Genomic DNA, 16598 nt, shown 5'->3' with positions numbered 1-16598 from the left:
AGGGAGGGAGAGGGAGGGAGGGAGGGAGGGAGGGAAGGCTTCCCTGGGGCTTGCTTCTGTGTGCTTAGTGACAGTCTTACAATTACAGTCCTTTGTGAAGAATGTATGGCTCCTTGGCTGAGAAAATGTAAACATTTTCTTGAATGGACTTGAGATCCAAGTTTCAGTTACAGTTTTTATTTCTTTAAAAAAAAATAAAGTCTGTTCTCTTTCCAGTGAAAAATAACCTGCAAATTGTTTTCACAGTGGCATGGCAGAAAGAAATGCTAATTTTGAAGCCCTTCCCGAGGATTGGCGAGCAAGACTGAAGAGAAGGAAAATGGCCCCCAACACATAGTTTTAAATTAAAAAAAGAAAAAAAAAAACTTTTTGTTTCGTGTTATGTTCAGTCTTAACCAGTTTTAAACTGCTGTCAGATGAACTGTAAATGTTATGAGGAAGAACATACATTTCTGGGCAAGAACATGTGCATTCGAAGTTGTCCATTTATGAAGTGTAGTTTTTCTGTTTGCTGAAGATGAGGTGATTGGAATTGCTTTGCCCTGCTGTCTCTTCACACTGGCAAACTTAGCATGTTAGGTATGAGCCAGTCTTGAACATGTGAGTCGTCAGCATGAAACCTCTGTAGAGGACTCACTGGCAACAGTGAAGGGCTTTTCTGCCCAGTGGAGGCTTGTTTAGTTCCTGGTGTGACACTTTCCTTACCTTCTACTCCAGAACAAGTGCAATTAAGAAGGCAGCTCTGTATCCTTCCTTGCTTGACTATCGGGATCTTTCTGACCTCCTCCTCGAGTCTGCTGCCCCTCAAGTGTTGAGAACTGTGCTGACAGCCACACTTTCCCAGAAATCCTACAGCACTCTTATTTACATACAGCAGGAGTAGCAGCAGCAGGTGTTCAGATCCTTGATTTTGAGAAATCCACCCCCTAAGTATGTGGTAGTAAGTAAAATAAGCCACTTTGTGCTTTGTCTTCATTGTCTTACCGCTTCAAAAATTGACCTTCCTTCTATGTGTGGGGATATTCACCATAGATTTTGGTATTTAAGAAGCAGTTCACTGTTGTATACTTTCTGTTGTATTGCAATCAGGAAAGGTCACTTTAAACTGAAGAAAAAAACAAATTGTGTCTTAAAGCTGTTTGTATTTCTCCAGTTTCAGACATTGTAAATTTGTATATATGCACTAATAAAACTTTTTATACTTGTGACTGGTTATCCTTTTGCTCTTCTAAGCATGTTACCCTACAGTTACATAACCAGGACCTAGTGTATGTCCATTCTTACTTGTTCTAACCAAACATGGTACAGAGCACACACTGACATTTGAACATCAGGAAAAAGCAGCCTCTTGGAGATATAGGGAGATGGGTTTTAAAACAGACAGGCCTTTCAACAAGATGGTGCCGAGGGGCACTTCTGGAGCTTGCATCCCGCTAATAACTGATATTTATAACTTACCTAAGTCCTGGGAACAATGTGATAATGGCTGACATTTTGGGAGGAAAAGGTGCTTTCTAGCTTTTTTATAAGTAATACAAAGCTGATTATGGAAAAATAATACTTTATAATCACAATAGTTAACCAAAGACAATAGTTTGGATTTTATTCTAGTATATTCCTATGCAGTTAATTTTTTTTTACTTTGTATTACAGTGTATTAGATTTTATTTATCATGTGCTAATGTTGAGATGCCCATTTTGTACATAAAATTGTTTTGTAATTTGCATAGAGTTAAATTTCTACAAATAAAGATTATCAACTAGCTATTAAAGCTTTTGTCTTACTTAACAGTTTTCCAGGCATGTAGGAGTTGCTGGAGAACACCAGCCTCCTTACTGTCCTGCAGTTGGGCACATAAGGGAATTGATTGACCAGGTTTGGGGTGGTTTGAGTTAATCGCCACCTTTGTTTCTTTGTTTTTTGGTGTAGATTTTTTTTTCCCCATTCTATCTAGAAGGTAGAGAATGAGGAGTGAGTATTTGGTAGCTGGCATGTATCATCACTAGTTGGGAAGACGTTCTAGTCTGCAAGTCTGGCCCTGAGTAGTTTAACAGATTCTGGCCCCAGCTTTTATGAGGCAATTCACTTTTTGTTGTGAAAGATCTATTTTATGTGTATGTATGTTTTGTCTGCGTGCACATCTGCAAACCAGAAGAGGGCATAGATCCTATCTATAGGAGTAATCAGTTATAGATGGTTGAGCTGCCATGTGAGTGCTGGGAATTGAACTCAGAAGAGAAACCGATGCTCCAGTCACGACAAGACTCACTTAAAATAGGACATCTTTAACACAAGTGTTTGAACAAGAGTCATAAAGTAACAGTGGTTTGGAGAGATGGCTCAGCAGTTGAGCACTTGTAGCTCTTCCCGAGGACCCAGGTTTGGTTTCCAGTACCCACAACGGCCTGTAACTCCAGCTCTAGGAAGATCTCTTAACTCAGTGGTCACTTGCAGTCATATGCACAAACACACAAAAACAATTTTTAAAAAGAGGGTAGGAGTTGGTGGCGCATGCCTTTAACCCCAGCTCTCGGGAGACAGAAGCAGGTGGATCTCTGTGAATTCTTTGCCCTGTGGTCTGGAGACCACTTGCCTGGTCTCCAGAGCAAGTGCCAGGATAGGCTCCAAAGCTGCACAGAGAAACCCTGTTTCGAAAAACCAAAAATAAATAAATAAATAAATAAATAAATAAATAAGGGCTGGTTTGATAACCTAATAGGTTTGTTTGGCAAGCCTGTCCCTGCTGGTCTCTGGAACCCACAAAGGTGGGAGGGAAAAATTGACTTCACAAAGTTCTTTGCCTTACACCTGTCCACATAAATTCTGCACACGGAAAGTAAATAAAGGGGAGGATTCCTCGAGAGATAGCTCAGGAGTTAACAGACCTTGCGGCCCTTTCCCTACTTCAGGCAGCTCACAACCGCAGGGAACTAGCTCCTTGGGGATCTCAAGCCTTCTGGCCTCCCCGACATCTGTGTGCATGCACACACACAGAGGGAAATCAAGAAAAGGTGGAAAGGAAAATACTTTAAATTTATCAAAAGTAGAAGAAATGATGTAAAGTAGAATGCGCCTGATTCCTAGGACTGATCTCTGCTTTTCCTTTTTGAATAAACTTTTGGTTGTTACAGCTCCATCCTTCCCGACCCTTAACCCATAAAGGAAACAAAGCTTCAGTCCCCTTGAACAAAGTAAATTACTGAAACTACAGAAGCCAGAAAGAGGGCGAAGGCTCCTGGCACTGGTACTGTTGACAGTACCCAGACTGGGTCTGGAAAGTTTGAGATGAATGAATGAATCATTAGTGTGTGAAACACAAATTGCCTGACATCCCAGGGCTCGCAACATCCGTAGGTTGAGGGCGGGGTCCTGCCCTCCTTCCGCTTCTGGCTCCCGGTTGCTAGGCTGCCAGGGTCCGCGCGGAAAGCTCCAGCAGGTGAACTGAGGGACTGGGCCTGCGAAGGCTCCCAGACGGGATCCCAGGTGGGAAGGAGGTGAAAAGAGTAGGGGTTGAGGAGGGCAGGAGGTGACAAAGATAGGGGAGTGAGGAGAGCGGGGATGAGAAGAGCGAGGGGGGGAGGGTGGCGGGGGAGGGGGTTAAGGAAGGCAGGGGGTGAAGAAGGTGGGGCGGTGAGGAAAGTAGAGGTGTGGAGGGCAGGGTGCTGAGGAGCGTTGGGCCTGCGGAGCTCAGGGCTGGCCTCTGTGGCAAGGGTGGCAGGGGCGCGGCGAGGGAGCCCCTGCCGCACCCACCCTGGCCGAGGGGCCGCTGCGGGGCGGGGGAGCTGGGGAGCTCGGTGTCGGCCTGCGGGCTCCGGTGGAAGCTGCTTCGCCCTCCCTTGGACTGTCCCCACCGCGGTGCACACCTCAGGGGCAGGACGCTCAGGACGGGACGTTTCCAGGGCCCTGCTTTCGACCCTTGACCTTTCCTTTTCAACTGCTCTGAGGCGACTCGGCACGTGCCTCCCACCCGGTTCCTTTCCTTTCTCTGTGGCGTTCCGCCGTCGGGCATCTCTTCCCAGCGTAAGCTAAGCATGGGACCAGCGACGGTCCCGGTGAGTCCAGAGGACGAGGCGCGGGGATGCGCAGGGCACCGCGACTCCTCAGGTGCGCGCTGGGAACCGTCTGCTGGGTTGACAAGGGGTCCCCGAGGCGGTGCTGGGTGGGTGTGGAAGGGCAGGGCAGGCAGATTTGGTGTTGTTTGGTGGTGCTGTGCGGTTGGACAGGTTTCTTTTCACTTTTCCTGCTGTGATTTGAGGCTTCTGTGTAATCAGGCTACCCTTTTGGAAATTAGGCAGAGGTTGCAGCCGGGTGCGGAGCTACTGACTGGCCTACATCGTACTGTGCGGTAGAAACATGTTCCCTGCGTTGGAAACAGAGCTAAAGCAGGAGGTCGGTACATTCCCCTTTCCAATAACTTCACAGAAACCAATTCCTAAGTCAAAAGGTTCATTGTGTGGCATGCTGTCCAGCTAGAGGTTTCTTTTGTAATTGGCTTTTTGGGAGGAAGGTGGGTAATATGACCTTGTTTTGTAGCCCAGGCTGGCCCGGAACTCACTATGTTGCCCCGACTAGCCTTGAATTTGCCCCTCCTACCTCCGTTTCCCTGGTGCTGGGGTTACTAGTGTGCTCCTTACCCGTTGGAGATCATGATTCCCAAGATAGACTAATTCGATATTTGCATGGATTTCGCTTGTTTTGTACCGTATCCTATGAAGCATGTTTGGCACTTTTTGCTGAGAACTCAGTGTCATCTGAGTAAAGTGTCCTTGAGAAGGCCGTTTCTTGCAGACTCTTCCTGACCCCTATGAGGATTTTATGCACCATCACCTGCAGTATTATGGCTACTTTAAAGGTAATACTTCGTTCTTTCCCAGCCTCGCCAAGCTGAATTGTTACATTAACTGAAAGAACTGTGTCTGGATAAGACTCGAATACTTTTTCTAGTCAATTAGTTGAAAAGTACTTCCTACCCCTATTGAACTGTGGTGTCACCTCTGTCTAGGGACAGACTCACTATGTACAAAAGTGCAAGTGTCTCTTCTAGGCTCTTTAGTTTATTGGCCTATTTTTCACTGGTGCACCAATAATTACCATCTCTCAATTGCCGTGTGACATTAAAATAGTTTCTTATTTAGATGCCTCACTATGTAGTCCAGGAAGGCAAGAAACTTGCTGCCCTGTCTTAACCTCTTGCACCTCTATGCCTAGCTCTTATAGTCTTAATATCTGGAGAGTCGTTTCTTTTCACCTTGTTGTCCAAAAGTGTCTTGCCTTTTCTTGAGTCTTTGCTTTTCTTTCTTCTTATGGTTCAATATGGGATGCTATTCGAGTACTCTGCTAAGGGGCATCTCAAGTCCTCTTTATGTAAATTTTAAAATTAGTTTGAGACATTAAAAAATCATTAGGGGGGAAAATCACTAGGGACTAAGGGTGTAGCTCAGTGGTAGAACACTTGTTTAACATTACTCAGGGGCTACATTCAATCCTTTGCACCTTGAAATCTCTTTTTGTTGCCACACACACACACACACACACACACACACACACACACACACACAGGGTTTCTCTGCCTAACAGCCTTGGCTGTCCTGGAACTTGATCTGTAGACCAGGCTGCCCTTGAACTCACAAGAGATCCGCCTGCCTCTGTCTCCCCGAGTGCTGGGATTAAAGGTGTGCACCACCAACGCCCAGCTAATAAATGTTATCTGTTTTTTAATATAAAGACAGGGTTACATCCTAAAACTGCATAGTTCATCTGGACTAGCCTCAAACTTGCAATCTTCCTACCTTTGCCTCCTAAGTTGTATTAGTTACTTTTCTATCGCTGTGATTAAAACTGTGAACAAGGCAATTTATAAAAGTAAGCATTTAATTGGATTTATGGTTCCAGAGAGTTAGAGTCCATGATGATGGAAAAAAAGGCTTAGCAGCAGGGATAGCTGAGAACTCACATCTCCTGGAGACAAGAGTACATTGAAATGGCTTGTCTTTTAAAACCTCAAGCTTATCCCCAGTGACACACCTCTCCCAATAAGGTCACACCTCCTAATCCTTCCCAAGCAGTTCCATGAATTATTCCAACACATGAACCTATGGAAGCCATTCTCATTCAAGCCACATTACAAGTTAAATGCCTTTTTGGTTTGTTTTGTTTTTTTGTGACAGGGTTTCTCTGTATGGCTTTGGAGCCTGTCCTAGAACTTGCTCTGTAGATCAGGCTGACAAGTTAAATGCCTTTAAAAAAAGATTTATTTTTATTTTTTTGTGTGTGTCTTAGGATTTCTATTGTGCGATGAAACACCATACCAAAGAGCAAACTGGGGAGGAGAGAATTTATTTGGCTTACATATCTATATTGTAGTCCATCTTTGAAGGAAGTCAGGAAAGGAACTCAAACAGGACAGGGACCTGGAGGCAGGAGCTGATGCAGAAACCATGGAAGAGTGCTGCTTACAGGCTTGTTCATTCTTCTTTCTTACATAATCTAAGACCAGCAGGGCCTAGTGGCACACAACTTTAATACTAGGATTTGTGAGAAAGAGGCAGGCAGATCTCTGAGTTCAAGGTCAGACTGCTCTACAGAATGAGTTCCAAAAAAAGAACCCACCATCCCAGTAATGGCACCACCTACAGGAGTTGGTTCTCTCTTTCCAACTTCATCCCCAAGGATCCAACTCAGGTCCTCAGTCTTTCCAGCCACTACATTTTCTCCATGAGCCGTCTTGCCAGCCAGACATCAATTTCCTAGTGTGACATTTGGTTTGGTTTGGTTTTTTGAGACAGTGTTTCTCTGTGCAACATCTCTAGCTGTCCTGGAACTCACTTTTGTAGACCAGGCTGGCCTTGAACTCAGAGATCTGCCTGCCTCTGCCTCCTGAGTTCTGGGACTAAAGACATGTACCACCATGCCAGGTGAGTTTTTATTTTTGTTTATTATTTTTTGTCTTTTGAGACAGGGTCATTTGTAATCCAGGCTGGTTTCCACCTCAATATATAGCTTTGTTTTTGCAGTTCTGGGTGCAAGCCTGGGGCCTTGAACTTAAGTAGGTAGGTGTTCTACCACTGAGCTAGATCTACAACTCTTGGCCTTTTGAGACAAAGTCTTGCCATGTAGTCTAGTTGGCTCCAAACTTGCAATCCTATTACCTTGTCTACCCACTATGGCAACTTAGTATTCTTAATATTCTGACAACTTTGTTCAACATTATTATTATTAGCAATTGCTACTTTATTACTAATTTGTTGAAAAGAGAACTTCAGTTTGTCAGATTCAATAAATTTCCTTAGTAGACAAAGGCTTTTGAAGCTGGGTGTAGTGGTGAATGCCTTTAATCTCACTCAGGAGGCAGAAACAGACAGATCTCTATGACTCTGAGGCCATTCTAGTCTACATAGTGAGTTCCAGGACAGTCAGGGCTACATAGTAAGACCTATAGTGAAAAAAAAAAAAGGCTCTTGGTACGATGTGCAATATTCCTTACACTGTGTGAATATATGTTGCTGGATTTGTTTAATAAAGAAGCTGACTCGCCGGGCGGTGGTGGCAAACACCTTTAACCCCAGCACTCGGGAGGCAGAGGCAGGCAGATCTCTGTGAGTTGGAGACCAGCCTGGTCTACAAGAGCTAGTTTCAGGACATCCTCCAAAGCTACAGAGGAAACCCTTGAACCCCCCCCCCCAAAAAAAGAAGCTGACTGCCCAATAGCTGAACAGGATAAGGTTAGGTGGGAGAGCCAAACTGAGACTACTAGGGGGAAGAAGGGCAGAGTCTGAAGTCACCAACAAAAGCAGAGAGAAGCAATATGGGCATGCCGTACTGAAAAAAGGTATCAAGCCACGTGGCAAAACATAGATAAGAAATATGAGTTAATTTAAATGTAAGAGTTAGCTAGTAACAAGCCTGAGCTATTGGCAGAGCATTTATAATTAATATAAGCCTCAGTGTTTTTTGGGGGGGCGGGAACTGTTGGTGTTACAGAAACTTATGCCTACAACACAATTCTTTGTTCCCACTCTGGTACCGTCACTTAGCTTTGGCTCTCTTAGCAGCTCTTAGAGCCACTGAGTTTTTCTGCCTTCTAAATACCATTATAAAGCCACCATTATACCATGGTGTTAATCTGTGCTCTTTCCTCTCTTGTCAAATGGGAATAATTATTCTCACTTTGAATAAATTGGAATGTAAGAGATCCTTTAAAAATGGGATGTGTTATTATAAAAGCCTGTGATGGACAGTGGTAATAAAAGCCATAGTTTGAGTGGTTGGGATTTTTTATATTGACTTCAGCACTAGGGATACTGAGCCATCCTACAAGCAACTTGAACTAAACCACTTACTCTTAGCCCAGAAAGGCAATCTACCAAATTCTGCTACTCACCAGCGTATTTGGAAGACTAGCCCTCGGTACATGTTGAATGGCTCTTTTGGAGAAAAAGATGATCTGGTCTCGGACACCTTGGACCTTGGAAAAGAGATGTTTCTATGTGAGTAACCTCACCAGCCTCTCTACCCACTCCCAGAACCTGACTGCCTTGAAAACTCCAGGAACCTATGAGAACATGGCCAAATGTGGGAGAAGCAAAGCAACCAACCCAAGCTCCTAGTTTTGTTTTGTTTTGTTTGTTTGATTTGATTTTTGTTAATTTATTTTAGTTTTTTGAGGGTTTGTTGTTTGGTTGTTATTTTTCATGTAGTGTGTGTGTATAGACATACCATGAACACAGCACATTGAGGTTTGTGGGAGTTGACTTTCTCCAGCCTCCAGTTTTTGCTCTAGCAATCAAGCTCAGGTAATCAAGGCTTTACCTTCTGAGCCATCTCTCCAGCTCCAAAACTGTGCTCTAAATTGACTTGGATTATAGGTTTAAATTAAAATTCTGTACATTTTGGATTTTTCTCCTCCAGTTTTTTGAACATCTGTTAGGACCCTCATGAAGAGAACCCGTTTTTCACATTGAATTGCTGTTGTTGAGGTTAACTGATTAGGGGGCTTTGCTTAAGAGTAGAAGAAAGCCGGCTGGAGAGGTGGCTTAGAGGTTAAGAGCACTGGCTGCTCTTTCAGAGGTCTTGAATTCAATTCCCAGCAACCACATGATGGCTCATAACCATCTATAATGAGATCTGGTGCCTTCTTCTGCCCTGCAGGGATACATGCAGACAGAATACTGTATACATAATAAATTTAAAAAAAAAAAAGAGTAGAAGAAAGCAAATCCATCAAACGTAAACTAAAGCAGTGTTACACATTTTAATTAAAATACCATTTTATCACTTTACCCCTTCCCTTTCCTCCCTCCAGCTCCCCTTAAATCCCCTCCCTTCACCCCCTTCCATGTTCCCCAACTCTCACATTAATAGCCTTGTTTTCTTTGATTATTGTTGTTACTTTATGTATATGTATGCATAAGTATAAATACAACCTTCTGAGCCCTTTTTTGTTGTTTGTGTGCATATGGTTTCAGGGCTGACCCCTTTGTACTGGGAAACCATTTAGGGAGCTCACTCCTGGGAGAAGCTAATTTCCCCTCTCTGTGCCTTAGTTGCCTACAGTTCTTTGTGCAGGGGTGAGATTTCCCCCTTAGCCCATCTGTTGATGTCGCCATTGCTCAGGGGTCTTGTTTTGGCAGCCATTTCTAGCAGAGACTTTCATGGCAGACATCCTGGTACTCTGGCTTATACAATCTTCCCACCCTGTCTTGAGCAGTGTTTCCTGAGCTATAGATGCAGGAGCTGAGATGTAGACATATCCTTTGGGGGGTGGGCTCCTCACAATGCATGGAGCTCTGCACTATGTCAAGTAGTGGTTTCCTGTGACAGTTTCCATTGCTATACAGATAGGAGGTCAAAAGGACTTTTTTGTAGGAATTCAGGTAACATCTCAAATCCTAGGGCTGGAAAGCAGCTTAATGTATCCATCATACAAATGTAACCAAACCTCCATTCATTTCTGTTTTCTTTGCACCATCTCCCAGGCTTGCCCCTACTGGGATCCAAGCTGCCATCGTTGGCTTTCTAATTGACCTCCCAGTTTCTTCTCTTGTTCCAATTATCTGCTTCCAATCTATTTTGAGCATAGCAATGACCATCACCAATTCAAAAGTCATAAAGTATATTGGCAATAATTTTTAGAACAAAAGTTTCAATTTGTTTCTTGGGTGTGATGGCACATAACCAGCTTTCTGGAGGCAGAGACAAGAGAGAATTAAGAATTCAGACCAGTCTTGACTACATGCTAAGTTTGAGGTCAGGTTGGCCTATCCTATCTCAAAAAACAAAAACACTGCTATTTAGAAATAAATTCCACTAACAAAATAAAAGATGAAATTGAAAGAAACTAGAATCACAGGTGTATACCAACATGCCCCGCATCAACTTCACTCTTCCTGAAGATATTGTTAGTATTACTTCTCATTAATGTGCCATTATTATTTTAGCTTCCTTTTTGATGGCTAGCTTGGTTGCTTCTGCCTTTTTCATGACTTGACACAATGTAATGTTCATCTTTATATATATCTTGAAAAACTTTTGTAAGGCAAATTACACACACACACACACACACACACACACACACACACAGCGAGAGAGAGAGAGAGAGAGAGAGAGAGAGAGTTATGGTTCAAACTCAGGGTCTTGTGCATGGAAGGCAACAGCTATATCTCCAACTTTTGATTCCCCCCCCCCCCATTGGCAGGGTTTCACTGTGTATCCCTGGCTGTCCTGGAACTCACTCTGTAGATCACACTGGTCTTTTTTATTTATTTATTTATTTATTTATTTATTTATTTATTAAGATTTATTTATCATGTATACACTGTTCTGCTTGGATGCCAGAAGAGGGCACCAGATCTCATTACAGATGATTGTCAGCTACCATGTGGCTGCTGGGAATTGAACTCAGGTCCTCTGGAAGAGCAGCCATCTTTCCAGTCCTTTTTTTTTTTTTTTTTTTTTTTTTTAGGTTTTTCGAGACAGGGTTTCTCTGTGTAATAGCATTGACTGTCCTGGAACTCACTCTATAGACCAGCCTGGCCTCAAACTCACAGAGCTCCACCATCTCTGTCCACCCTCCCCCAAAGTGCTGGGATGAAAGGTATGTGCCACGACTGCCCGGTCCAACTTTTTGACTTTTTGAGGCACTGTCCTGTTATGTAGCCTAGGCTGGTTTAGAAGCCCTGAGCTTCCTGCTTCCATTGCCTGGGCACACTACAGCATTGTGTATATGTGCTGCTATATATGTATTATACATTTTTTAGATAGTGTCCAACTTGTAGCCCTGGCTGGCCTGGAACTTACTAGGTAGACCAGACTGGCATCAAACTCATAGCATTTGCCTTCCTCTGCCTCCCAAATGTTGGGACTTAAGGCATCCCCCACTATACCCAACATAAATCTTTTTAAGATTTTATTTTTTGCTGATGGTGGTGGCACACAGCTTTCATCCCAGCACTTTGGGGGAGGCTAGACAGAGATGGTGGAGCTCTGTGAGTTTGAGGCCAGACTGGTCTACAGAGAGAGTTCCAGGATAGTCAGGGCTACACAGAGAAACTCTGTCTGGAAAAACAAACAAATGATTTTATTTTTAAGTCATGTGTATGTGTACGTATGTTGTGTAGGTATGTGTACATGAGACCACAGTTGGGTCCCCTAGCTGGAGTTACAGGAGGCTGTGAGCTCCCCAGCCCTTTGGCGTTGGAAACTGAACCCCAGTATACTACAAGAATTCACTCTTAATCCCTGAGCAACAGGCACACTTGATTCCTGAACCCTCCCTCCAGTCTCTGGCTTTCTTTTGTTTTCACTTTGCCATCTTTTCAAATGTTAATTGTCTCACCCATTAATTATTGAGTAAAGGTTTATATAGAGATGAGGGGGTAGTGTGGGGATAAAAAAATAAAAGGAGATGGGAGACAATGGACAAACAAACAAACGGTGCTTCCTTCTTTCTTTCTAGGGCCTACCTGTTTATCTTCAACTGGGCACACTCAGGTAGACGCTGTGAACCGAGGTATTGAGCTTCAGATAAGTATAGCACAGGCCTGAAATTCAGTTTTTCAATTGCTTCACTCTAGTTTTTGTTTGTTTTTCAAGACAGGGTTTCTCTATGTAACAGCCCTGGCTATCCTGGAACCCATTTTGTAGACCAGGCTAGTCTCAAACTCGAAGAGATCCCCCTGCCTCTGCCTGCCAACTGCTGGGATTAAAGGTGAGTGCCACCACAGCCTGGCTAATATAGTTTTTGTTGTTGTTTTAAAAGATTTATTTATTTATTTATTTATTTATTTATTTATTATGTATACAGTGTTCTGTCTGCATGTCTGTCTGCACACCAGAAGAGGGCATCCGATCTCATTATAGATGGTTGTGAGCCACCTTGTGTTTGATGGGAATTGAACTCAGGACCTCTGGAACTCAGGATGCTCTTAACCTCTGAGGCATCTCTCCAGCCTCTACTATAGTTTTTTTTTTTTTTTAATGTGTGTTTGCATGGTGTATGCTTATATATGTTTTTGCGGGTGCATGACATGTTTAAAGGCCAGAGGTCAATGCTCTATGTCTTTATCTCTCCCTCTCAACCTTATTTTTTGAGACAAGGTCCTTCTTACTGAACTTGGAACTCAATGTCTGGCCAGTAAGCTTCAGAGATCTACCTTCCTCTGACCCTCCTCAAACTGGAGTTATTTACAGATGTGCCTATTTCTTACATGAGTTCTGAGCATCTGAATTCATGTCCTCATCCTTGCATGGCAAACAGTTCACCAACTGGTAATTGGTAATTCTCAGTTATTGGGAATTCCCAGCGCTTAGGAATTCTTTTATCATTTTTTCTTTCCTTTCTTCCTCTCTCTCTTTGTTTCTTTCTTACTGTCTGTCTTTTTTGTTTTTTTTGTTTTTGCTTTTCCAGACAGGGTTTCCCTGTGTAGCTCTGTCCTGGAACTCACTCTGTAGACCAGGCTGGCCTTGAACTCACAGAGATCAGCCTGCCTCTGCCTACCTCATGCTGGAAACGAAGGTGTGAGCTACCTCTGCCTTTTTTTAAAGTTTGTGTACCCACATGACTGCATACATATGCATTTGTTCCTGTGTGTTCGAGTGTGTGTAGGCTGAAAGACAACATTGGGTGCCACCCTCAGAAATGCTGTCCATAAGCATAGGTCACCATGCCCCACCTTTTTGCCTGTGTTCTGGAGATTGAATTTAAGTCTGCACTTCTTTCTCTATAGTTAATGAAGTTTTCCGTGATTTACCCCATAGTGCTGATATGAGAATTGAAAGTCCTCTTTTGACCCTGAACAAATACAAAATAATAATAAGGCATATTAAGTATTATGTAGCTCACTGTTGAGAGATCTTGGACCCATTAACTTGATTTTTAACAATCTAGATTATGCAGAATTTTAATTTAATAGTTTATAATTTTATCTGTTATCTATTTTTTTTAACCTTTTTATTGGTGGGGGTGGTTCAGCAGCATCTCACTATATATTCCTGGCTAGCCTGGAACTCTCTGTAGACCAGGCTGGTCTTGAGCCCATAGAAATCTGCCTGCCTCGGCCTCCTGAGGGCTGGGGTTAAAACTGTGCACTACCACACCCAGCTTGCTAATGTCTTAATATTCTGTTTAAAATTATCTAGTTACTATAGAAAAGCAGTGAAGCCCTCAAGGTGAAAAGAAAGGTGTTCACATAGTTCCTCTTCCTTTGGGCAGACTCACTTATGCTGAGTTCACCACTTCTTCGGAGCAGACAGCTTCTTTATGATGAACTGGATGAAGTGAACCCACGTCTTCGAGAACCCCGAGAGCTCTTCTCATTTTTTTCTAGTCAGGGGCCACTGCAGGCTCCAAGATGGCCAATAGAGTGTGAAGTCATCAAGGAAAACATTCATCATATTGGTAATATGACTCTGTGTGTGTGTGTGTGTGTGTGTGTGTGTGTGTGTGTGTGTGTGTGTGTGTGTGTGTGTGTTTTCCAGGTATTTTATCCTACTTTATTACAAGGCCCTAGAATTTAAAGTCATGTGTGTATACACAAGTGCATGTACACATGTTATATATATGTGTGTACATATATTAAGCCAGAGATCAGCCTCAGATATCATTTCTTAGGAGCTGTCTCCCTTGAGTTTTAAGACAGTGTCTCTCACTAGGACCTACACCTCACAAAATTAGGTGAATCTGGAGGCCAGATAGTTCCACAGATGCACCCGTCTCTGTGTTTTACAGTTTCACTTCTAGCTTCTTAGTGTGTGTTCAGGGGGTCAAAACTGAGTCCTCATACTTGCACAGTTAACTCTTTACCAATGGAGCCAACACTCTAGCCCCTTAGCATTTAATCTTCCATGCGGACATAGAAGGCAAGACAAAGTCTCTTTCTGTTAACTCTCTAGAGCATAAGCTAGAATGCTTCTGTTTTTAGGAATGGGAAGACTGCTTCTTAGAAGCCAAAGTTTTTTAAGTACTTAAGTCTGTTTTCCAGGCCTTTGTTCACTAGTGTTCTGTCACTGAGCTCCACTGGCCTGTGAACTCTCTTTTTGTGATGTAAGTGATCCTATCTGTGAGCTCTCGGTATACAGTCTTTTGCATTTTTTTTTTTTTTTGATACAGGGTCTCATTATGTAGCTCTGGCTAGTGAACAAAGGCCTGAGTTGCATCTTTAGCACCAGGAAAACAAAACGAACAAACAAATAAAACCTAACTCTACCATCCCCATAAAAAGCTCTATTGAACTTAAAATGAAGTGAAAACTATGTTCCAGCACTATGGGCTTCATCACTTATATCAAGACTGGTAAAATACAGCTGAACCAAGACTATTATAATCCACACAGCAACCTGGAAAACAGACCTGGCTCAGAAACTGGCTGCTCTTCCCGAGCACCTGGGTTTAATTTCCAACACCCGCACGGTGGTTCACACCAATTATAACTCTAGTTCCAGGAGATCTGATGCCATCTTCTGCCCTCCTAGGGCACCAAGCATACATGTGGTACAAAGGCATACATATATGCAGGCAAAACACCCATACTCATAAAATAAAAATTAATTTAAGAAAACCTGAATCACAAAAACCTCATCACTTCTTATCCACCTTTAAGAGTCAAAATTAACATTGTCTTTTAATAAGTTCTTTCCTTATATGTCCATGGCTTTTATCAGTGACTATTATTTAAAATGACATTTTAAAGCCGAGAGTGGTGGCACACACCTTTAATCCCAGCACTGAGGAGCCAGAGGCAGGTGGATCTCTGTGAATTCAAGGCCAGACTGGACTGCATAGTGTGTTCCAGGGCATCTAGAGCAATGTAGAGAGACCCTGCCTCAAAAAACCAAAACAAACAAAAAAGACAAAATTGCCAACTCTTAAATTTATTGCTGACAAAAGCTTTATTTTTTCTGAAACAAAGTATGTACTTTTCTATAGTAATAGAAACTATGTTTTGGGGGCTGGAGAAATGGCTCAGTGGTTAAGAGCTTGTACTAATTATGATTACTATTGCCAAGATGAAACATCATGACCAAAAGCAAGTTGGGGAAGGAAGGGCTTATTCGGCTTACACTTCTACATATATCAGCGTTCATCATCAAAGGAAGTCAGAACAGGAACTCAAACAGGGCAGGAACCTGATGACAGGAGCTGATGCAGAGGCCATGAAGGGGTGCTGCTTACTGGCTTGCTCTCAATGGCTTTCTCATCCTGGTTTCTTAATAGAATCCTGGACTACCAGCCCAGGATGGTAGCACCCACAAGAGGCTAGGCCCACCCCCATCAATTATCAATTTTGAAAATGCCCTTCAGACTTGTCCACAGACTGATTTAACGGAAGCGTTTTCTTAATTGAGGTTCCCTCCTCTCAGATGGCTTTAGTTTGTGTCCAGTTGAAATAAAAGTTTGCAGCATAGAGCTCTTGCTTCTCTTCCAGAGAAACCAAGTTCAGGTCCCAGCACCCAGATCAGAGGGCTCACAGCTACCCATAACTCCAGCTCCATGGGGATCGTCTGCCCTCCAGAGGCACCTGCACACAGTTGGTACACACTCACTCAGACACACACACACATAAATTAAAAAAGCATACATCTGACCATAGTTCCCTTACTTCCAGGAAACACAGGGTCAAATTGCAGCCATTTATATTGACCTTTCTGGCATATTTTAAGTTTTCTATTTAAAATTTATGATTTGGAGGACAGGGAGATAGCTAACCAAACAAGCCCGATAAGCAGAGTATGAACCCCAGAATCTATGAAAAAGTTAGATGTGGTGGCAGGCACCTGTAATCCCAGAACTCCTAGGAGATGGAGACAGAATTGTTTGAAAGCTTGAGGCCCAGTTAGCCTTGAATACATAGTCCCAGAGAAGACACAAGGGACGCTGTCTTAAACACACAGGAGTTGAAAACAAACTCCTGAAAGCTTCCTCTCTTCCCCCCCACCTCTCTCTCTCTCTCTTCTCTCTCTCTCTCTCCTCTCTCTCCTCTCTCTCTCTCTCACACACACACACACACACACACACACACACACTGTGGTCACACCCAGGACCCTGTGCATGCTAGGGTCCTGCCCATAGTTGTTACAGAGAAAAGCATGACAATTTATAGAT

At 43.1% G+C, this 16598-nt stretch overlaps 2 protein-coding genes across 2 annotated transcripts in view; both read left to right on the top strand.

Annotated features, from left to right (window-relative positions):
* Fnbp4 (formin binding protein 4) overlaps positions 1 to 1208 on the top strand; it is a 34450-nt gene extending 33242 nt beyond the window's left edge. The window contains exon 17 of the mRNA XM_027422613.2: positions 247 to 1208. Within this exon, the coding sequence (XP_027278414.1) occupies positions 247 to 337 (91 nt within the window). The 3' untranslated portion in view covers positions 338 to 1208. The remainder of the gene's footprint in view (positions 1 to 246) is intronic.
* A 3146-nt stretch (positions 1209 to 4354) lies between these two features.
* The window catches only part of Agbl2 (ATP/GTP binding protein like 2), a 44064-nt gene continuing 31820 nt past the window's right edge, over positions 4355 to 16598 (top strand). Inside the window, exons 1-5 of the mRNA XM_035446966.1 lie at positions 4355 to 4390; positions 4790 to 4853; positions 8347 to 8487; positions 11955 to 12008; positions 13710 to 13895. Of these exons, the coding sequence (XP_035302857.1) occupies positions 4355 to 4390; positions 4790 to 4853; positions 8347 to 8487; positions 11955 to 12008; positions 13710 to 13895 (481 nt within the window). The remainder of the gene's footprint in view (positions 4391 to 4789; positions 4854 to 8346; positions 8488 to 11954; positions 12009 to 13709; positions 13896 to 16598) is intronic.

The sequence above is a fragment of the Cricetulus griseus genome, chromosome 6 (genome assembly GCF_003668045.3).
Source record: "Cricetulus griseus strain 17A/GY chromosome 6, alternate assembly CriGri-PICRH-1.0, whole genome shotgun sequence".
Lineage (NCBI taxonomy): Eukaryota > Metazoa > Chordata > Mammalia > Rodentia > Cricetidae > Cricetulus > Cricetulus griseus.
Note: the sequence above shows the minus strand (reverse complement) of the source record. Positions and strands in the feature narration are given on the sequence as shown.